The sequence below is a fragment of the Cryptotermes secundus genome, unplaced genomic scaffold (genome assembly GCF_002891405.2).
Source record: "Cryptotermes secundus unplaced genomic scaffold, Csec_1.0 scaffold1366, whole genome shotgun sequence".
Lineage (NCBI taxonomy): Eukaryota > Metazoa > Arthropoda > Insecta > Blattodea > Kalotermitidae > Cryptotermes > Cryptotermes secundus.
This window is the reverse complement of record NW_019737415.1, coordinates 80163-96913: the sequence shown is the minus strand read 5'-3', so window position 1 is coordinate 96913 and position 16751 is coordinate 80163. Positions and strand designations below refer to the sequence as shown.

The following is a 16751-nucleotide window of genomic DNA, read 5'->3' as shown; positions in this document are numbered from 1 at the left end:
CAACAACCCCTTGTTATGATAACTCGTAACGTTGAATTTACTACAGCTGACCTGGCAACTAAACGGGTCACGGAAAGACATTTCCTTGAAGTATACCCCTCACGGGTAAGAAGGCAAGGCCGCACATATGTGTGGTTAAAAAAAAGGGCCAAAAAAAATACACAATATTGGAGCGGAGAATGGTGAACGTGGGGCACCGTTGGGTTATACGAATGCTTCAAGGCCTTCCTTCTACTAAACCAACTGCTTCCATTACCGAGATACAGGGCGCTCATATTATAAGGTAAGGTTATAAAAACCATCTTTTAAGATCATTTTAGTGAAAGTTTCATCCTTCAAGGCGTACCATTCACTGCTCAAATACTAAACAACCTACTTCCATTGCCGAAATACAGGGCGCTCATATTATAAGGTAAGGTTATAAAACCGCCTTTTAAGATCATTTTAGTGAAAGTTTCATGTTCCTATCTCATAGAATTTAAGAACAATGATGAATAAATCATTTTCGAGCAAAATTTAAATGGCCAGCTGAATATATTACCACCGGAGACGCGGCCGCGGAATTTAAATGACCGCGCCAAAGGGTTAAATTTTAAATAAGAGGGAAAAATTTCTTACATCAGAATGTAGGAATGAAAATATAAGGGGCAGTCAAATGAAAACAGGTCACCATGCATAACTCGCATGGTGCGCGAGTTGGTAACACTGGAATTTGCTTATGGTACGAACATCTGGTGGGGACTCGGGAAAACACAGTGACAACGTGCCCTTGCACACTAGTCGTTCCTTTTTTGTGCTGGAAGTAAGGTTAGTGCTATGTGTGGTTGTCCAACATCAGTAATGGAGGAGGGTATAGAAGAACAGCGAAGTGTAGTGTGCTTTTTGACTGCTGAAGTAGTAGGAGGATGAGAAATTCATCATCACACGTTTGTTGTTTACGGTGAACACAGCATGTCACATTCGCATGTTCTGGTGTGGCATAAGAGATTCCGAGAGGGACGCGTGTCACTGCAAGATGTTGCTCACCCAGGACAGGCTGATCGTGTCATCACTCCTGATGTTATTGCTGTGTTGGATGGTCATATCCGGGCAAACCGACGGATCAGTGTGGAAGAAATTGGTCTTTTGATGGGAATAAGTCACGGTTCCGTACACGCCATTGTGACAAAACACCTGCTGTACCGCAAAATCTGCGTGCACTGGGTTCCACATCAACTCATGGAGGAAAAGAAGACTCACAGAATGGCTGCATCACTGGGTCACTTGCAATGATACCTTGAGGAAGAGTATGCTTTTCTGTCCCGTATTGCCACTGGGGACAAAACTTGGTGCCACCATTTTGAACCCGAGAGCAAACGGCAGAGCCAACAGTGGAAACACGTGAATTCTCCCCCACCGAAGAAATCCAAAGCCGTACACCCACGTTCCGGTAAAGTGATGATTATCTTCTTTGATTGCAAGGGCCCTCTGCTTGTTGAATTTCTCGAGCATGGGGCCACAATCAGTGCACAGTGCTGTGAAGACACTTTACAGAAACTGAGACGTGCCATAAAGTTAAAACGCCCTGGAATGCTATCGAACGGCATTATCCTTCTTCATGATAATGCGCGCCCCCACACTGCCAACTCTGTGAGGAACACGCTACAGAGATTTGGTTGGGAAGTGCTTCAACATCCCCCCTACAGCCCAGATCTCTCCCCATGTGATTTTCACATTTTTGGAGACCTGAAGAGACATTCATGGACATCAGTTTGCGTCGGACGAAGACATGTGTGGCTATGTAAAGATATGGTTTTGTAGACAGCCCACAAGCTTTTTCAAGGATGGGATTGACTGTCTTATTTCCCAGTGGGATAAGTGTATTAACAGTTTTGGAGATTACTTTTGAGGTAAGAAATGTTCTTTAACCTTTAATGTACAGACTTTTAAATTGCTTTCCAGCCCTCTGCGGCTGGAATTTAAATCGCCCTAAGTCTTTAACATTGCAGACTTTCAGAAAAAACTAATATTTTCCATTCCATGCATCATAGAAATACGAACTAAAAACAGCCTGAAAGACAATAAAATTTTCTACATATACATAAAAGAGCAATTTTTACAAACGAAAATTAAAAGCAAAATATAATCTTTATTATGTTATGAAATTCCAGAGGACTTACCTGTAGTTTTTTTTTCAACCTTGAGACTTGGTGATATTGTAAATATAATCACACTATATACAATAATATTTTGTTCAGTACACGAGTTTGAACTGCATCACTTCACAGTTTACAATACCCCACACTCTGACGCGTGTGTGCCACTTCTCGAAGCTGTCCGCGACACACAGCGCAACATCACACTTTTTACAATAGAAAATGGTGCTCCTGCTTTTCTTAAAACCAATCCTTGAATACGTCACACTTCCTTGAAAGCTCTGGAAGCACTGATCTGTGAGCACAGGTGAATATATATACTCCTCAGTTCTCAAAACAAAGCTGGGCTCTATTTGGCTAACCAGGTCATGAACGGTCATATCTAAACGTAAATAGTAACGAAATCAGTACCGTGATAAACGATTTAATTGTTCAGAGCTAACGAATGAACCACTGATGTGATCTTGCTTGGGTTTGTTTTAGTTTCAAACCCAAGATCAAACTGTCAGCACTCCCAAAGGGAGCAGTGTCCTGCCTCATATAAATATAACATTCGACCTTAGCGGGGTGCTGCTTGCTGTAGACATATACACTCAACTCTTGATAATCCGGGGGCAGATAAACCGGTTTGTGGCTTAACCAGGGCTACTGGGGCTTTTTTGAGGCTTATATGTTGTTTAATATTCATTCACGTTTGTTTCACATGGTGAGTTGTAACACTATTTTCGCACTTGTGTGAACCAAGGTCTGCATTTTTTGGTCCCGTTATGATAACACAATACTCTAGGGTAGGGGTGAAAGAATGTAAGGATTTGTGGAAAGTTTGAAGGACAGTCTCTTTGTATCGATCTTCAAGTGTGTTAGCAAAATGTCAGGGTGTAAAAGGAAGCGTGTTGTGTTAAGTATTCAACAGAAACTCGTGTGAGCCGGGCTTCGAAATGTTAAGCAGTGACGAAATCGTAAGTTCAGTGGGGGTGCAGCCAGAAGAGCAGGAAGAAAGTGATATGACAAAGAGGTGGACAGTGCTGCTAGTAAGAAAATATCACATGGTGCTGCTCTTAATCATTTGGAATCCTTACTAGACTATCTTGAGATTGAAGACAACAGTTTATTAAGTGACAAGCTAATATTACGTAGGCTTCGTACGGATATCCATAAAAAGGAAAATGCTGTGAAAAAGCAAACAACAATATTAAATTTTTTTTAAGTGTTAAGTGTCAATGTTCGTAAAAAGTGTTGGATGTTGTTGAACACTGTGATTGAAATAACTAATTCATACTTCAGTGTAATGTAAAAAAAGTATTAAATAGGCCATGAGATGACATAAAAATGAGGTTGAATAAATTTAAATACAGGTAGGCCTATAGTATTATGAAGGTACAGTATTACAGTACTACTTTTAAAAAAATTCGTCTTTTGATTTTTGATTAATCGTGATTTTCATCCCCACCATTATCCCGGATAATCGAGAGTTGAGTGTATAACATTTGTCCGTTAAAGGTTAATATGTTTTGGCTTCTGACCCATTTTCATTTGACTGTCCCTCATAATAATTCATTAAAATTTTGTGTGAACTACATTTGTGCTTTTGCTTGAGACAGTGACTTGCACCAAGAAGTATAAACTTTAGTTCTGTTATCACAAGAAAGAAAGGAAATGGAATGTGCAAGCTTTGTGAAGGTGCATAATTAATTGTTAGGCCTTTTGGAGTAATTTCAGATACTAACTCACTGCTAGTAGAATCAACATATAATACCAAGGACAGGCATTGAGGATGATATCATGTCACTTTTTTCCACCTCCTCCTTGGTCTTTCAAATGGCCACTTTGAGATAGGTTTTACTACAAATTCTGTTCATATTTTTTGCCTGATAATCCAATGGACATGTCCAGCACATTGAAACCTCATAGATTTTGATGGCCTAATAACACTGAAGTTCCTTGTTATGTAATGTCATAAATTACCCATGTACTTCAGTCTGCTTAGGTTCAGATTTATTCCTGCACACGTTTTATTAATTAGAAGATTAATGCTATTTTAATTTGTAGATCTCAAGAAGATTCATTAAGTTCTGAGGAAGAGGTATGCTTCCACAAGAATTGGGCTACAGCAGACTTGCATACAGTGGATGTCAGTAGTGTACACTTCAAGTCATTACCTGCCAATGTGCGACATGATATTCTCAGTGAACTCAAGGAGACAAGGAAACAGAGTTCTTGGGGGCGATTGCATGAGATGCCAAAGGTAAAGGTTTAACTTACCTGTTTATTCGGGGAAGTTAATTTATTATTCACCATGCCATGAAGATGAGGAGAGAAGGAGTAACTCCATGTAGTCTTACTGAACATTACAGTTGTGTGATTCTCACTTCTGATTTGTATTCTGGAGGTCCCATGTTCAAGTCTTGGCTTTCAGGGTGGCTATTGGGACTGAAGTTTTTGAAGTTTTCTTCAGTTTCTCCAGTAAGATGGTGGAATATCACCTGAAATTAGGCCATGGCCACTTCCACATTGTTTACAATTCGCTGATCATTTTGTCATTTAATACTGTATAGTCTGAGCTGTTGATAATGTCATTAAATAAACCACAAAGAAGTACAGGGTGGAGCAGAGAAAACACATGTTTTTCAAATGGCTAGTACTCAGCAAGGGTGGAGTTGATGACTTTGGGCATGAGCTGGCAGACAGCACAGACAATTCAATTTCAGTAGCCATGGCACATTGGAATATAGAGCATCCTATGTTTGCTGTTGAACAGTTTTTTAGAAACAGTGATTCCGTAGTTACTGTCCAACGTCTTTTCCGTCAAAAGTTCAGTGTTGAGCATCGAGGAACAATTCCGCATCGTAACACTACACTCCGATGGGTTGCAGCATTTAGAACTACTGGATCTGTCATGAAGAGGAAACCACCTGGCCTTCCTTTTTCAGTACGGACCCCGGAAAACATTGACACACTGAGAAGGACGGTTCTTGCTAGTCCCAGATGTTCCGATAGGCATCAGGCATTAGCTTTAGGTATATCACATTCCCTACATCACATCCTACATGAAGAATTACAATTTCATCCCTACAAAATAATGATTGTCCAGCAGCTGGCCAAAGGGGATTTTGTACAATGCAGAGAGTTTTGTGAGGAAATGCTTGCCATTTTTACTGAAGATGCTAACGACATGGTAATGATGAGTGATGAAGCACGTTTGCATCTGAATGGATTTGTGAACAAACAAAAGTGACAGTGTGGTGCGGTGTTTCTAAGTTAGGGATCGTTGATCCTTTTTTGAAGAGGGGGAGACTGCAGTTACAGTGACTTCGGCGCACTGTGTCGACATGTTAACCTTTAAACGCCGGACTTCTTAAATAGTGGTAAGTTTGAGCTTGCCGGAGTTTATTTAAATGCCCGCTGCTGGTGCGCGTTTAAATGCCTGTTGCTACTCTGCGTTTAAATGTCCGTTTCTGTTAGTGCGCCTAAACAATTTTAAGCATTGTGTTTAAAAATGCTGTATCTAACTCAATTTTTTATGATAAATGGATGGAATTAATTTTGTTTGTATCAGCAAAGAACATACTGTCGCATATTATAATGGAAGATTTGAAATTTTTTATACAAATTATACTCCATTTTCAATTTTTTGTCTTTTAATTTTGATGAGTACTGCAAAAATGTTTTCCCAGTTCTTCACAGAGTTGTTCTGCATTACAAATTCATTTCTGTTTGTAACACTTGACAAATTTTAGCAGTCCCTGATGTCATAAAACAGATGGAAGCAATAAAATCATTTGGCCTTCTGCTAGCACTGCTTACACTCTTCGGATTTTCGAATCTTTTGACTGAAGGTCAGAAGAATGAAAGAATGGCTATTCAAGAGAAAGCTAGAGGGGTCCCTTCAGTGCTAAGACATTCCGTTATAGCTGCAAAAGCTTATTGCCCTTTCTATGGGCCTGAACAGACAGCTGCATCGCGGCTGAGATTCAGAGTGCGGTCTGTTTTCTGTGCGTTCGTAGTGAAATTGAATACTGTAGTTTTATTTCAGCCTATATATATCAAGCAGATAACAACAAAAAAGGTATGTACATCGAATTTTACTATATAATTTTAACACATTAATCTGCAGAATCTGCAATAAAAGTACTGGCTCGTGGATGAGTTTTGGCATAACTCATACGTATACTCTTTATTTTGTTGTTCACTTAGGTATCATTTTAATTTTTCTATTAGGGCTTTACTCAAGTTTGTCTGGTAATTGCTACATTTAAAAATAAATATTTAGGACTGTGCATTCGCTTCTACTAGCGGCGTGTGCGTGCACTTCCCCTAGCGGAGTTTAAATGCCCGACTGGCCAAAACGGGGTACTTTGGCCACGACGACCTTACTCAACACTGGCACAAATGGGGCACTTCGGCACTTAAAGGTTAAACAACTTCCTGCATCCAGAACTCCTAAGATGTCAGGTAAACATGAGACAAATGTGAGAATGCGATGCACAATTTTGAGGAGAGGCTCCAAATGTGTGCCCAGCAAGAAGGACATCATCTGACTGTCATTATTTTCTGTATGTAATGTATGTTAAAAATGCATTAACACTTCGCGGACTGGTTATTTAAATATTTAAATCACCCTGAGGACTGGCGTTTTTAAACCTACTACCCTAACTTGTGCACTGTTCACTTTAAAAATTAATATAAGATCTCCTAATTAATTTTATGAACTAAAATTATTGGAGAAGACTTACCAGAGCTCCTAGAAGTGCTTCAGAGTGTGATATTTATGGAAACATTCCCCTCTGTGAAGGGGCATGACGCAGAACTTGCAGACGTAGGAAGTCTTGCTTCGCTTCTTGTGCACAGCACACACACGGCACTGCCTAGAAGGATACTTCCCCGTCGATTGTTCACTCATCACAATTTTCACGAGGGTATGTTTCCACATATCACCTGAGAGTCGCCCAGGGGGGGTCCATATGAGGTCTCCATGGGGTGGGACTAGATGGTGCCGGTCATACTACGTCTGTGTCTGATGCAGGTTCTGCCGCCACCGTGAGGTCTGTAGCCCAGGCTTTTGCCACATTCATGAGAAATGCCTTGTATTTCAAAGTTGAATTTTCGTTTAGCTCTTTGAAAACCAAAAATTAATTGAAAAGGGCACAGTTTATAAGCCACAAGGCAACTTTCTTCGTCCATTTTACTGTTTTCCTAGGAAGGGAATAATAGGCCAAGTATTGGTCGGCTCTATCAACTCCCTTCATGAACATATTGTACTGAGAAATACAAAGAGGCTTCTTCACTTGCCCGTGTCGTCTTTGAACATCGACCTGCTCGAATTGTGAATAGTGGAAATCATATTCACAACGTGAGTATCCCTCCAGGACTGAAGAAGAATGTCCCCCTTCCTCCTGTTCAGACACTTGCGTAGGGTCCGATGGAATTTGTCTCACCCCTGTATCACCAGTAAACTTTCCAAAAGTGGGTGTTTTGTCCACTTTACCCCATGTGGCTGTCCCCACAATGCTAGCACTCGCACTTTCATCGAAGCTCTCACTGTCACTTTCACTTACTCTTCTGGTCACAATATTTTGGGGGCCCCTGTCACTGCCACTGACACTACCCTTGCTATCAGAAGACGAAGCAGTTGGCAAGTCAGATAACTCATCGGAGATCAAATCACAGATTTCTTCTTCTCTGAGAGCTCGTGCGGCCTTCAACTGCTTTCGTCTCTGAGCCATGTTGACGCTGAAAATATCTTGCCTCACCCATAGAAGCTTTGACTTCAACAAAGGGACTTTTCTTTAGAGTGAGAGGGGAATAGAGAGTGGTTACGTTGCTGACCCGGAAAACAAACATTCCGAAGGTCAGCTACGCAGTACTTTTACAGACACATGGCCACCAAAGCGAGGAATAGTGTGTTGTAACATAACATGTCCTAAAAGCCTAAATCTAGGTGACCGGTCTGCCACCTGCCACGTTTAAAACCCAACGCCTAGGACTAGGTGTCCAGTCCGCGAAGTGTTAAAATACCTTCTTTTTTGTGTAATTAAAAAGGTTTTATCTTGAAAGTCAACAAAGTTATTCTTATTTGAAAAACATGTGTTTCTTTTGCTCCACTCTGTATATCCATGCATTAACCTCAGGACCACATGAGTGTGAATGGTCATCTTTGCTTTGTAGCTGATACTTTACCCCAGGGAAGAGTTGCTTCAGAAAGGAGACTGAATGAACTATAGAGCATGTCTGGACATGGTTGAAAAAGATATATTCATCCCTGTGGTGGAATCAAACCTCAGTTTTCGAGCCCATAGACAGTCCCAACACTGGTGAAGCCATCTGAGCACCATCTATTCAAGGAAATAAATTCCAAATGCTCCAAAATGAAAGAGGATTTTATAGTTTCATATTTCTAGTACTCATGTATAGATAACAGTGTATTCTCATTGTTATAATAGAGGATAGAATAATTGTAGTTATATCATATGCAATACAGATAGAACATGGTGAAGTTTATTAACTCATTCTATGATTCAGTTTTGATGAGCAGGGGCAATTGCTACTTTTTCAAGTTGGGTCAAGTTCAGGCCAAAAGCTGTAAAGGAATTGAAACTTTAAATTGTGCTCCAATAATTTTTCATACAAATAAAACATTTAAACCTTTTAAGCACTCAGTATTTTTAAGAGAAATAGATGCATATGTCAGTATGTTCTCATTTACATCTCATTAAATGGTGGTGGGTGCATGTTATTTAATTTTGGAGCTGTTATGCTGCAAATTTTGAGACTGGAAATCAAAATTATTGCCTAAACATTACAAGAGCGTCTCACCATAATTAGAGCAGTGATGGCCACACATAGGCTGTGGAACGCGGTCAACAAACGCCATAGTCAGCGAAGACGCGCAATCACTCCACTTTGTGAGTGGCATTTGTAAACAACCGGAGACCACGAAATTACAAAATGCAAAGAGGGAGGTGCCGCGGATTGCCCGCGACGAGTCGGATTTAGCCAATTAGAAATTACCGCTTTAGCAATTGAGGATGAAGGGAGGAGTTAACCTCCCTCTTTGTTAGCTGCTGCATCAGCAATTTTAATAATATAAAAATGAGGAAAAAAATCAGTCAAGGATCTGATCTAAAACGTAATATCCAGCTGTTAGCCGGAGGCTCTGTCCGACATGGGTACTACAAGTGGTGGTGTTGCTGCGTCTATCTCAAGTAAGTCATGTTTGCTCATATAAGCCATGCTGTTAAACTTTATGGTTGTTGGTAAATGGTTAAATTGTTAAATGTTGAAAGCAATGTCCAGTGTGCCCAGCGAGCTCTTGGGGGTAGAATACGAAAAATAATGTAACGAGTGAAGGCCAAAGTTGCTAGTGTAGTAAATGTGGTAGACGTTATAGTGTGTTATGACTACTGATTTTTGTGATGAATATATGTAGGCTTTCAGTATGAATAACTTTAGGGGCAGAATATTTTAAGGGTGAAGTATTATGATAGAATAGTGTAGAATTGTGTAATGAGTAGTAGGGAAGAGAGAGAGAAAGAGGGGGGGCTCAAGTGCTACACCCCAGAAGGGGAGACCATGATGAGGTCATAGCGTAGTAACGTAAAGACACTATGTAGTTCCGACTGAGAGTCGGCATTGTTAATATTGTAAATAGAATACAAATTAAAGTGATAATAGACCAGTGTACCTAGGGTAGGACGGAGGGTGTGTCGAGTAATAGAAGTGAAGAAAGTGACAGTCTCAAGCCATCTGCTCTAGGCAAGAGACTAGAATGAAATTCAGAACTATCGCGCACCGATACCATGTGTAAACCGACAGACGTCGGCATTCTTCCATTGTGATTAGAGTAGGATGTACCGGGATTGTGATTTACTTACCCGAACCAACCCGTCCATGACCGATCAGAGCGATCTTGGCCCAGTGAAGGCAGAACTGACCCAGGCAGCCAACGGCAGCCCGATGCAACTAGCAGTAAGGGTTATGAGAATCCAAGTTAAGGGTTTGGGACTAGTAGTAGAGACAAGGGGGTGCGTTCCTGATGGAACAAAGAAAGAGTATTTGAGTACCATTTCATTAGCCCCTTCAGGCATAACAAAGTGATGGCAGAAGTGGGGGAGTGGCCAACGAGAGGTGGCTGACAGAGAGAATTAGTATTTGTGTTTTACTCACCCCTGCCATCGCAGCATTGCCTATAGTACGGCGGTGGGACGAGTCAACACAGGGTTGACTGACAAAGTGATTTAGTAGTGTGTATTTAACCTACCCCCGTGACCAGGGCATAATAATTGGGGACAGCGGTGAGATATCCAATCCATCCCTGTCGCAGAGGCATAATATATGGTGTGACAGTCGATGGGTAGAGGCAGGTCAGATCTGACATGCCCGCTATATGCCATTAGGAAGTGGTGACAGTGACAGAGGGGCCAGCCAACAAAGAATGCTCGACTACCGCGCTACTGACATTTAACATTTTCATCAACCCTGTTAAGATATAATAGATGGTGGCAGCTGTATGCAATGAAGAAGGTCCAGAACCAGGAGAATCCTAGCTGAGGGTAATCTAGTATTATTGCGTTAACCCCTTACAGCATAGTATGTGGTGGCAGTGGAGGGATACCTACACGCCCCCTGTCACCACGGCGTAACAGGAGCACTGTAAAAATTAGGAGTGGGTTTTAGACAAGTATTTCTAATGTGCTTGTTTTTCTTGAACTTAGTGTTAAGTATAGGCACCTCATTTATGATTGTATAGGAAATGTAACCAGTATTTGGTTCAGGTATTGATACCCATTCCAGTGAAACCCAGATGATGAATATTGTCCAGGACTGAAAAATGTAGCTGTTGCTAAACTATTCAAATTTACATTGTGCACTACTTTACTTAGCATGTAAAGCATGCTATTATGCAAATTTTTCAAAGTAACTGTTCCATGTACTGCAGTCATACTACTAAACCAGTTGGTGATTTAAATTAGTGACACATATTGTCTTATGGTTTTGTTATTCCGTCCTCAAATTAATAACATCATTTTTGCTACTAATACATATTATTCACTGTGCATCTCACATATTGCTGGCCCTTTATGGTGGCAGGAATCTGGTGAATTTTCGAATTATCAGATGACTCGTTTGCTGAAGCGCCGATCCATACAGACATCACTGGAAGATGCAGAAAAGGAGATGGGTGGACGATCACTTAGCTTGGGTGAGCTGGAGGAGATGCTCAGTGAACAGGGTGTAGTTACAGGTTCTAACGTTGGAATGAGAATAGCTGCTGATAATGTGACACGATATGTTTATATAAAAGGTAACTTTATTTTGATTGCATTTTGACTGTTGCTCGGCTATAAGGCTTTTTTTGATGCATGAAAGCATATTTTGTTACTCATGCAGATAAAATTGTTCAGTGCACTTCTCCTACACAAATATAAAAACTTTTGCTGACTTACTATACTACTCTGTCCAAAAAGTATCTGACCGGGAAAAAAAAGTTCTGTATCTGGGTGGTTACAATATCTAATCGCCTTCAAAGTAGGCCCCTTGTGACTCCACACACTTAGCCCAGCGGTCCTTCCATCGCTGGAAGCAATTCTGGAAGGCTTCTTTTGGAATGGCGTGCAGCTGTGCCATCGCGTTCTGTATGATGTCCTCGTGGCTGTCAAAACGGCAGCCTTTTAGTGGTGTCTTCAATCTCGGGAATAGCCAGAAATCACAAGGAGCCATGTCAGGAGAGTAGGGAGCCTGGCAGACCTGCGGAATGCCATGCTTGGCCAGGAAACCCTGGATGAGGTGTGATGAATGAGCTGGGACATTGTCATGATGCAGCTGCCAGTTGCGTGTGTCCCACAGCTCCGGTCTCTTGTGCCGAACTGCATCACGAAGATGGCGGAAGACTTCTTGGTAGTACTCCTTATTGACAGTCTGGCCTAGTGGTGCATACTCATGATGCACAACACCCCGGTAATCGAAAAAAACAGTCAGTATCACCTTCACATTGATCCCAACCTGTCGTGCTCTTTTGGGCATCGGGGATGTTGGATGCTTCCAATGTGATGCCTGGAACTTGGTTTCTGGGTCATATCCATACATCCACAACTCGTCACCAGTGATCACAGTCTTCAGGAACTCAGGATCCCTGTTGGCGCACTCCAGCATGTCCTGCACGACCTCGAGGCGGAGTTGTTGCTGCTCCGGTGAAAGCAACTTGGGCACAAATTTTGCTGCCACTCCTCACATGCCCAAATCCTCAGTTAAAATTGTGTTTGCGGAACCTCTGCTGATCCCATCCTCATCAGCAACTTCACGGATGGCCAAACGACGATCCTCCATGATCAGTGTCCGCACTTTTTCAATGACATCAGCATTTCGGCTCGTTGACGGTCTCCTGGAACGCTGCACACTGTCCACCAACATACGGCCATGTTTAAAGCGGTTGAACCACTGTTTAATTTGAGTGACCCCCATTGCATCATCGCTGAAAGTCTCCTGAATTTTGTGAATTGTTTCCGCTTGGGTATCCCCCAGTTTCTGACAAAACTTAATGCAGTATCGCTGCGCCAAGCGTTCTATCATCTTGAGCGAAACGAGAATGTGACGAACACGCATTACACCACTTCGCTATCTGGCAGCCACAGACGCATCTGGCAGTGTTGCAAGTCAGCAAAAAATCATGCATGCGCATGAAAGTCCCTTCTACCACTGTGCTCAGTTTCCCCATCCCTTTGGCCGTTACTTACAGTGGAAAAAAATAAAGTCGGATACTTTTTGGACATACAGTATACTAGATTGTAAAGCCTTTCCTGATGGTGAACTGTGAGGAAAAACTTGTTCTGTCATATATCAACATAAAATTCTTAAGCAGTTTTCCTGAACAGAATTAACTTGATAGCTGACAAGGAGTTGTTCCCTAGTTGGGGGTTGGATGGTGGCTAACAACTCCTCATCATAAAAGAAAATTAGTGTGATGCAAAATGTTACAGAGGGCCCTGTACTTGATTGGATTCTATGAGCAACTAAAGTACATGATGGCACTCAGCATGCATGGGAGAGATGAGAAATGCAGATGATATTTTTGTCAGAAAACCTGAAGAGAAACGGTCATTTAGGAGTTCTAGACATAGATGAGAGGATAAAATTAAAATGTATCTGAAAAATGCAAAGTGTAACAGTAGATAGACACTACTGTTAAGCCCTTGTGAATGTGTTAGCGAACCTTGAGGTTACATAAAGGGCAAAGAATTTCTTGGCTAGCTGAACATCTGTTAGCCTATTGAGAAGAGCTCTGCTCTTTGGAGTTGGCTGGTTGATTGGTTAATAGTTTGTATTCATTGTCTGTTCAGCATCAACAATGCAGTGTAGTGTATGTAACAAACAACCATCACACAATGTTAATAAGAATTCATCTGGGCTTTCGGTATAAGACTGAAATCTAATGTTTGATCTTTGTTAACACATTTCATTTGCTTACAGAGATTGGAAAACAGTTACTGGCAAAGAGCAAACCAGAGGAAATTAGTGTCAAGGAATCATCTCCCACTCAAACTCAGGAAGACAAGGAAGCTATTGAAAATATGAGTAGACCTGACACTGATGTCAGAGTATTACTGGAATCAGTTCCGTGTAAGGAAGAGGAAGTGGAAGAGTTCGAAGAAAATTGGTCATCCAATTCGGAGGAAGATTTTGTTTCATCTCAGCAGAAGCCAACACAAAGAGACAATATTAACCTAAAGCTGGCTCAGAATTTCATATTTGAGAATAGTGGACTCACACAGCAACAAATCCTGGCTATTATCCAGTATCAAAATTCTATGGAAGGAGAGCTGCAACAAAATAATGAGTATTTTCTGTCTCCAGATCAGCCATCAACATCTGGAAAAGGCAGTAAAGAGAAGGCACTGCAAAATGGGACTGATGTCTCTGCCTTTAGTGGGATACAAAGTAGAACTGATGAAGCAACCTGCAGTAAAACTTGTGTTGAGAATACAGCTGAAGCAGTCTGTGGTAGAACTAGTGTTAACAATACAGTTGAAGCAGCCAAGCCAAGCTGCAGTAGGACTGGTGTTAACATGACATCTGAAGCAAACTTCAGTAGAACTGGTATTGGCAGTACAGCTGAAGCAGCCTGCAATAGGACTACTGTTAGCAATACAGATAAAGCAGCCAATCCAAGCTGCAGTAGAACTTGTGTCAGCATTGCAGATAAAGCAGACTGCAGTGGTACTGGTTTAAGCAATACAGCTGAAGCAAGATGCAGCAGAATTGATGTTAGCCATTCCTATGAAGCTAGCTGCACTGGAATTGATGTTAGGAATTCAGCTGAAGCAACCTACAGTAGGACAGCTATAAACAGTACTTGTGATGCAAACATACTAGATAAGTGGAAGACAGATGTACTAAATGATAAAACTGTTGAAGAAAACAGTTCTGCTGCAAGACAGGGAGTGGGCAAGACAGAGAATAACATTGCTGACAGTGCATTAACTCCAGTTGTAGACATACAGAGAAATAGTAACATTATTGAACAATTAAATAGTGATAGTGATAGCGATACAGATTTTGTTGAAGTAACATATGTTGCCACATCTCCAGTTCACAGTAGAACTGAGAAGAACACTTTAGAACTACTAATACAAAAGGACAAGATATGTGAAATTGAAGATGATATTTTTGCTGATATATTTTCTGCACAAACGTCTACAGGAATATTAGCAACAAATAGTAACCAACAAGACTCTACAATTGACAGTCTCTCTTCTAGTTATAACATACATACAGGTTTAAGGGGAATAGAAAATAGTAAATTTGATAAAGAAGGCATCAGCAATGGAATTAGTGATCCCAGAGAAGGCAATGAATCCAAACTGAAGGACAGTAAACTGGTGGAAAATGTTGTAACGCAAGATGACTGTAGACAGACAGCCATGGAAGTGGAAGCAGACATTAGTACAATCTCTGGTATAGAACCAGAAGAGAAAGACAAGAAGTCTCAGGCAGCACAAGTAACCACAACTATGTTGTTCTCTGAAGAACTCCAAAAGTTACAGGTACAAGCATTTTGCTGTTGTGTCTTTCTGTTCTTAATTTTATTTAATGAAGCTTTCTCAATTCTATAAGAAAGTACATAGCACGAAGTGGAAGGATGATGATTGGTAGTTATATAGAAAGAAGGGTTCATGCCTGTTTTCAAGGCATTATCTCAGGGTTTGCCTGGAGAGTCTGAACAGAACTATAAAAGATCCTCAGTCTGGATAGCCAGCCTCCAGGCTGGGAATCACACATGGAGCATCCAAGTGTGAAGCAGTAGTGTTAACCACTAACCTCTGTTCATCTTATGGAAAGACTTCTTCTAGGGTATGTGGGTAAGGTAGGATTTTGAAGCCAGGATATGCCTTTCAGAATGGAAGAGGACAGGCACTGTTGAGCAGTTTGAGTTCTAAATTAGCATGTGGTCATATGACTGGTGCAGAGCAGCATTCTTCTTATTTGTCATTTTATGGTTGTTTTGACCTAGGCTTTTCAGAAGGAACCTAGGCAAGTAAACAATCTGCTCTAAGCAGATACTTCCTGTGTTATTTGTATGGGGTACATCAAATATTATTCTATTGAAAAATTTTCATTGTTTCATTTGCTTTTGAAGCACCAAAACAATTGATATATAAGATAACCTTCCATTTGGTAGTTGTGAAATGTGGGAAGAACATACATTACAAGTGTCTTAAAACAAATTGCTCAGTAAAACACCTGGTTTTAATAGAGGTGGAGTAACCACAGTGAAGCCCTGATTTAAGGGATCTGCATTTAAGGTACATTTTTTATGGCACTAACTGAAGATGAATATGTCAAATGTATTATTTTCCTTGATTTAATACAGTGATACCTTGCTTAATGAGCATAATTCGTTCCAGAATCTTACTCGTAATGCGAAACACTCGTTAAGTGAAACAATTTTTCCCATATAAATTAATGTAAAATACGATAATGCATTGCATGCTGAAAAAATACTCAAGAAATTTTATGTATAATGTTTATTCAAAGAAAATTATATATACATTGTTAAGGAGCGTGAATCACCTTATCTTTTCTTCTATGTGGAATGAACCAACCTGGAATGCAAATTCGATTTGCAGAAAAAAAAATTGAAATAATTAGTTTATTATTTATGATACATATCTAATTCTTTTTTACTAGAAAGCTGTCTAGAGACATTTGTTTTTGCTGACGCTTCAAAATTTGCTGAAAATGCGACACAGCATTATCATTAAATAAATTTGTAGCGCGGATAGCCACTGCCTTATTAGGATGATGCTTCTCAATGTACTATGCAACAGTTTCCCATGCTTTCAGCATTTCTCTTATTGCGCCAGAAGATTGTTGCTTTTCTGTTACCTCCTCCTCCTCCTCCTCTGACAAACTCTCCTCCACAACTTCTTGCTCTGAAACACAATGCAACTCCAAATCGTGCAAATCGTTGATGTAGACTGATTGTATGTGCGTGCTAGGTCAGCCATGCTCACACCTTGTCCTCGCTTTTCAGTGATTTTACGTTTCATTTCTACGGTTGTTTTTATTCTCTTATGGCTGTTTTTTTGCGGCTTTTTCTTCGGGGACATTTTTGCAAGGGTT

The 16751-nt window shown here is 40.7% G+C and overlaps 1 protein-coding gene across 3 annotated transcripts in view; it reads left to right on the top strand.

The window, feature by feature from the left end:
* LOC111870425 (DNA repair protein complementing XP-G cells homolog) overlaps positions 1 to 16751 on the top strand; it is a 57188-nt gene that overhangs the window by 17491 nt on the left and 22946 nt on the right. For all 3 annotated transcript variants that reach the window (XM_023862714.2, XM_023862716.2, XM_023862717.2), the window contains 3 exons: positions 4185 to 4380; positions 11223 to 11436; positions 13599 to 15172. In XM_023862714.2, the coding sequence (XP_023718482.1) occupies positions 4185 to 4380; positions 11223 to 11436; positions 13599 to 15172 (1984 nt within the window). The remainder of the gene's footprint in view (positions 1 to 4184; positions 4381 to 11222; positions 11437 to 13598; positions 15173 to 16751) is intronic.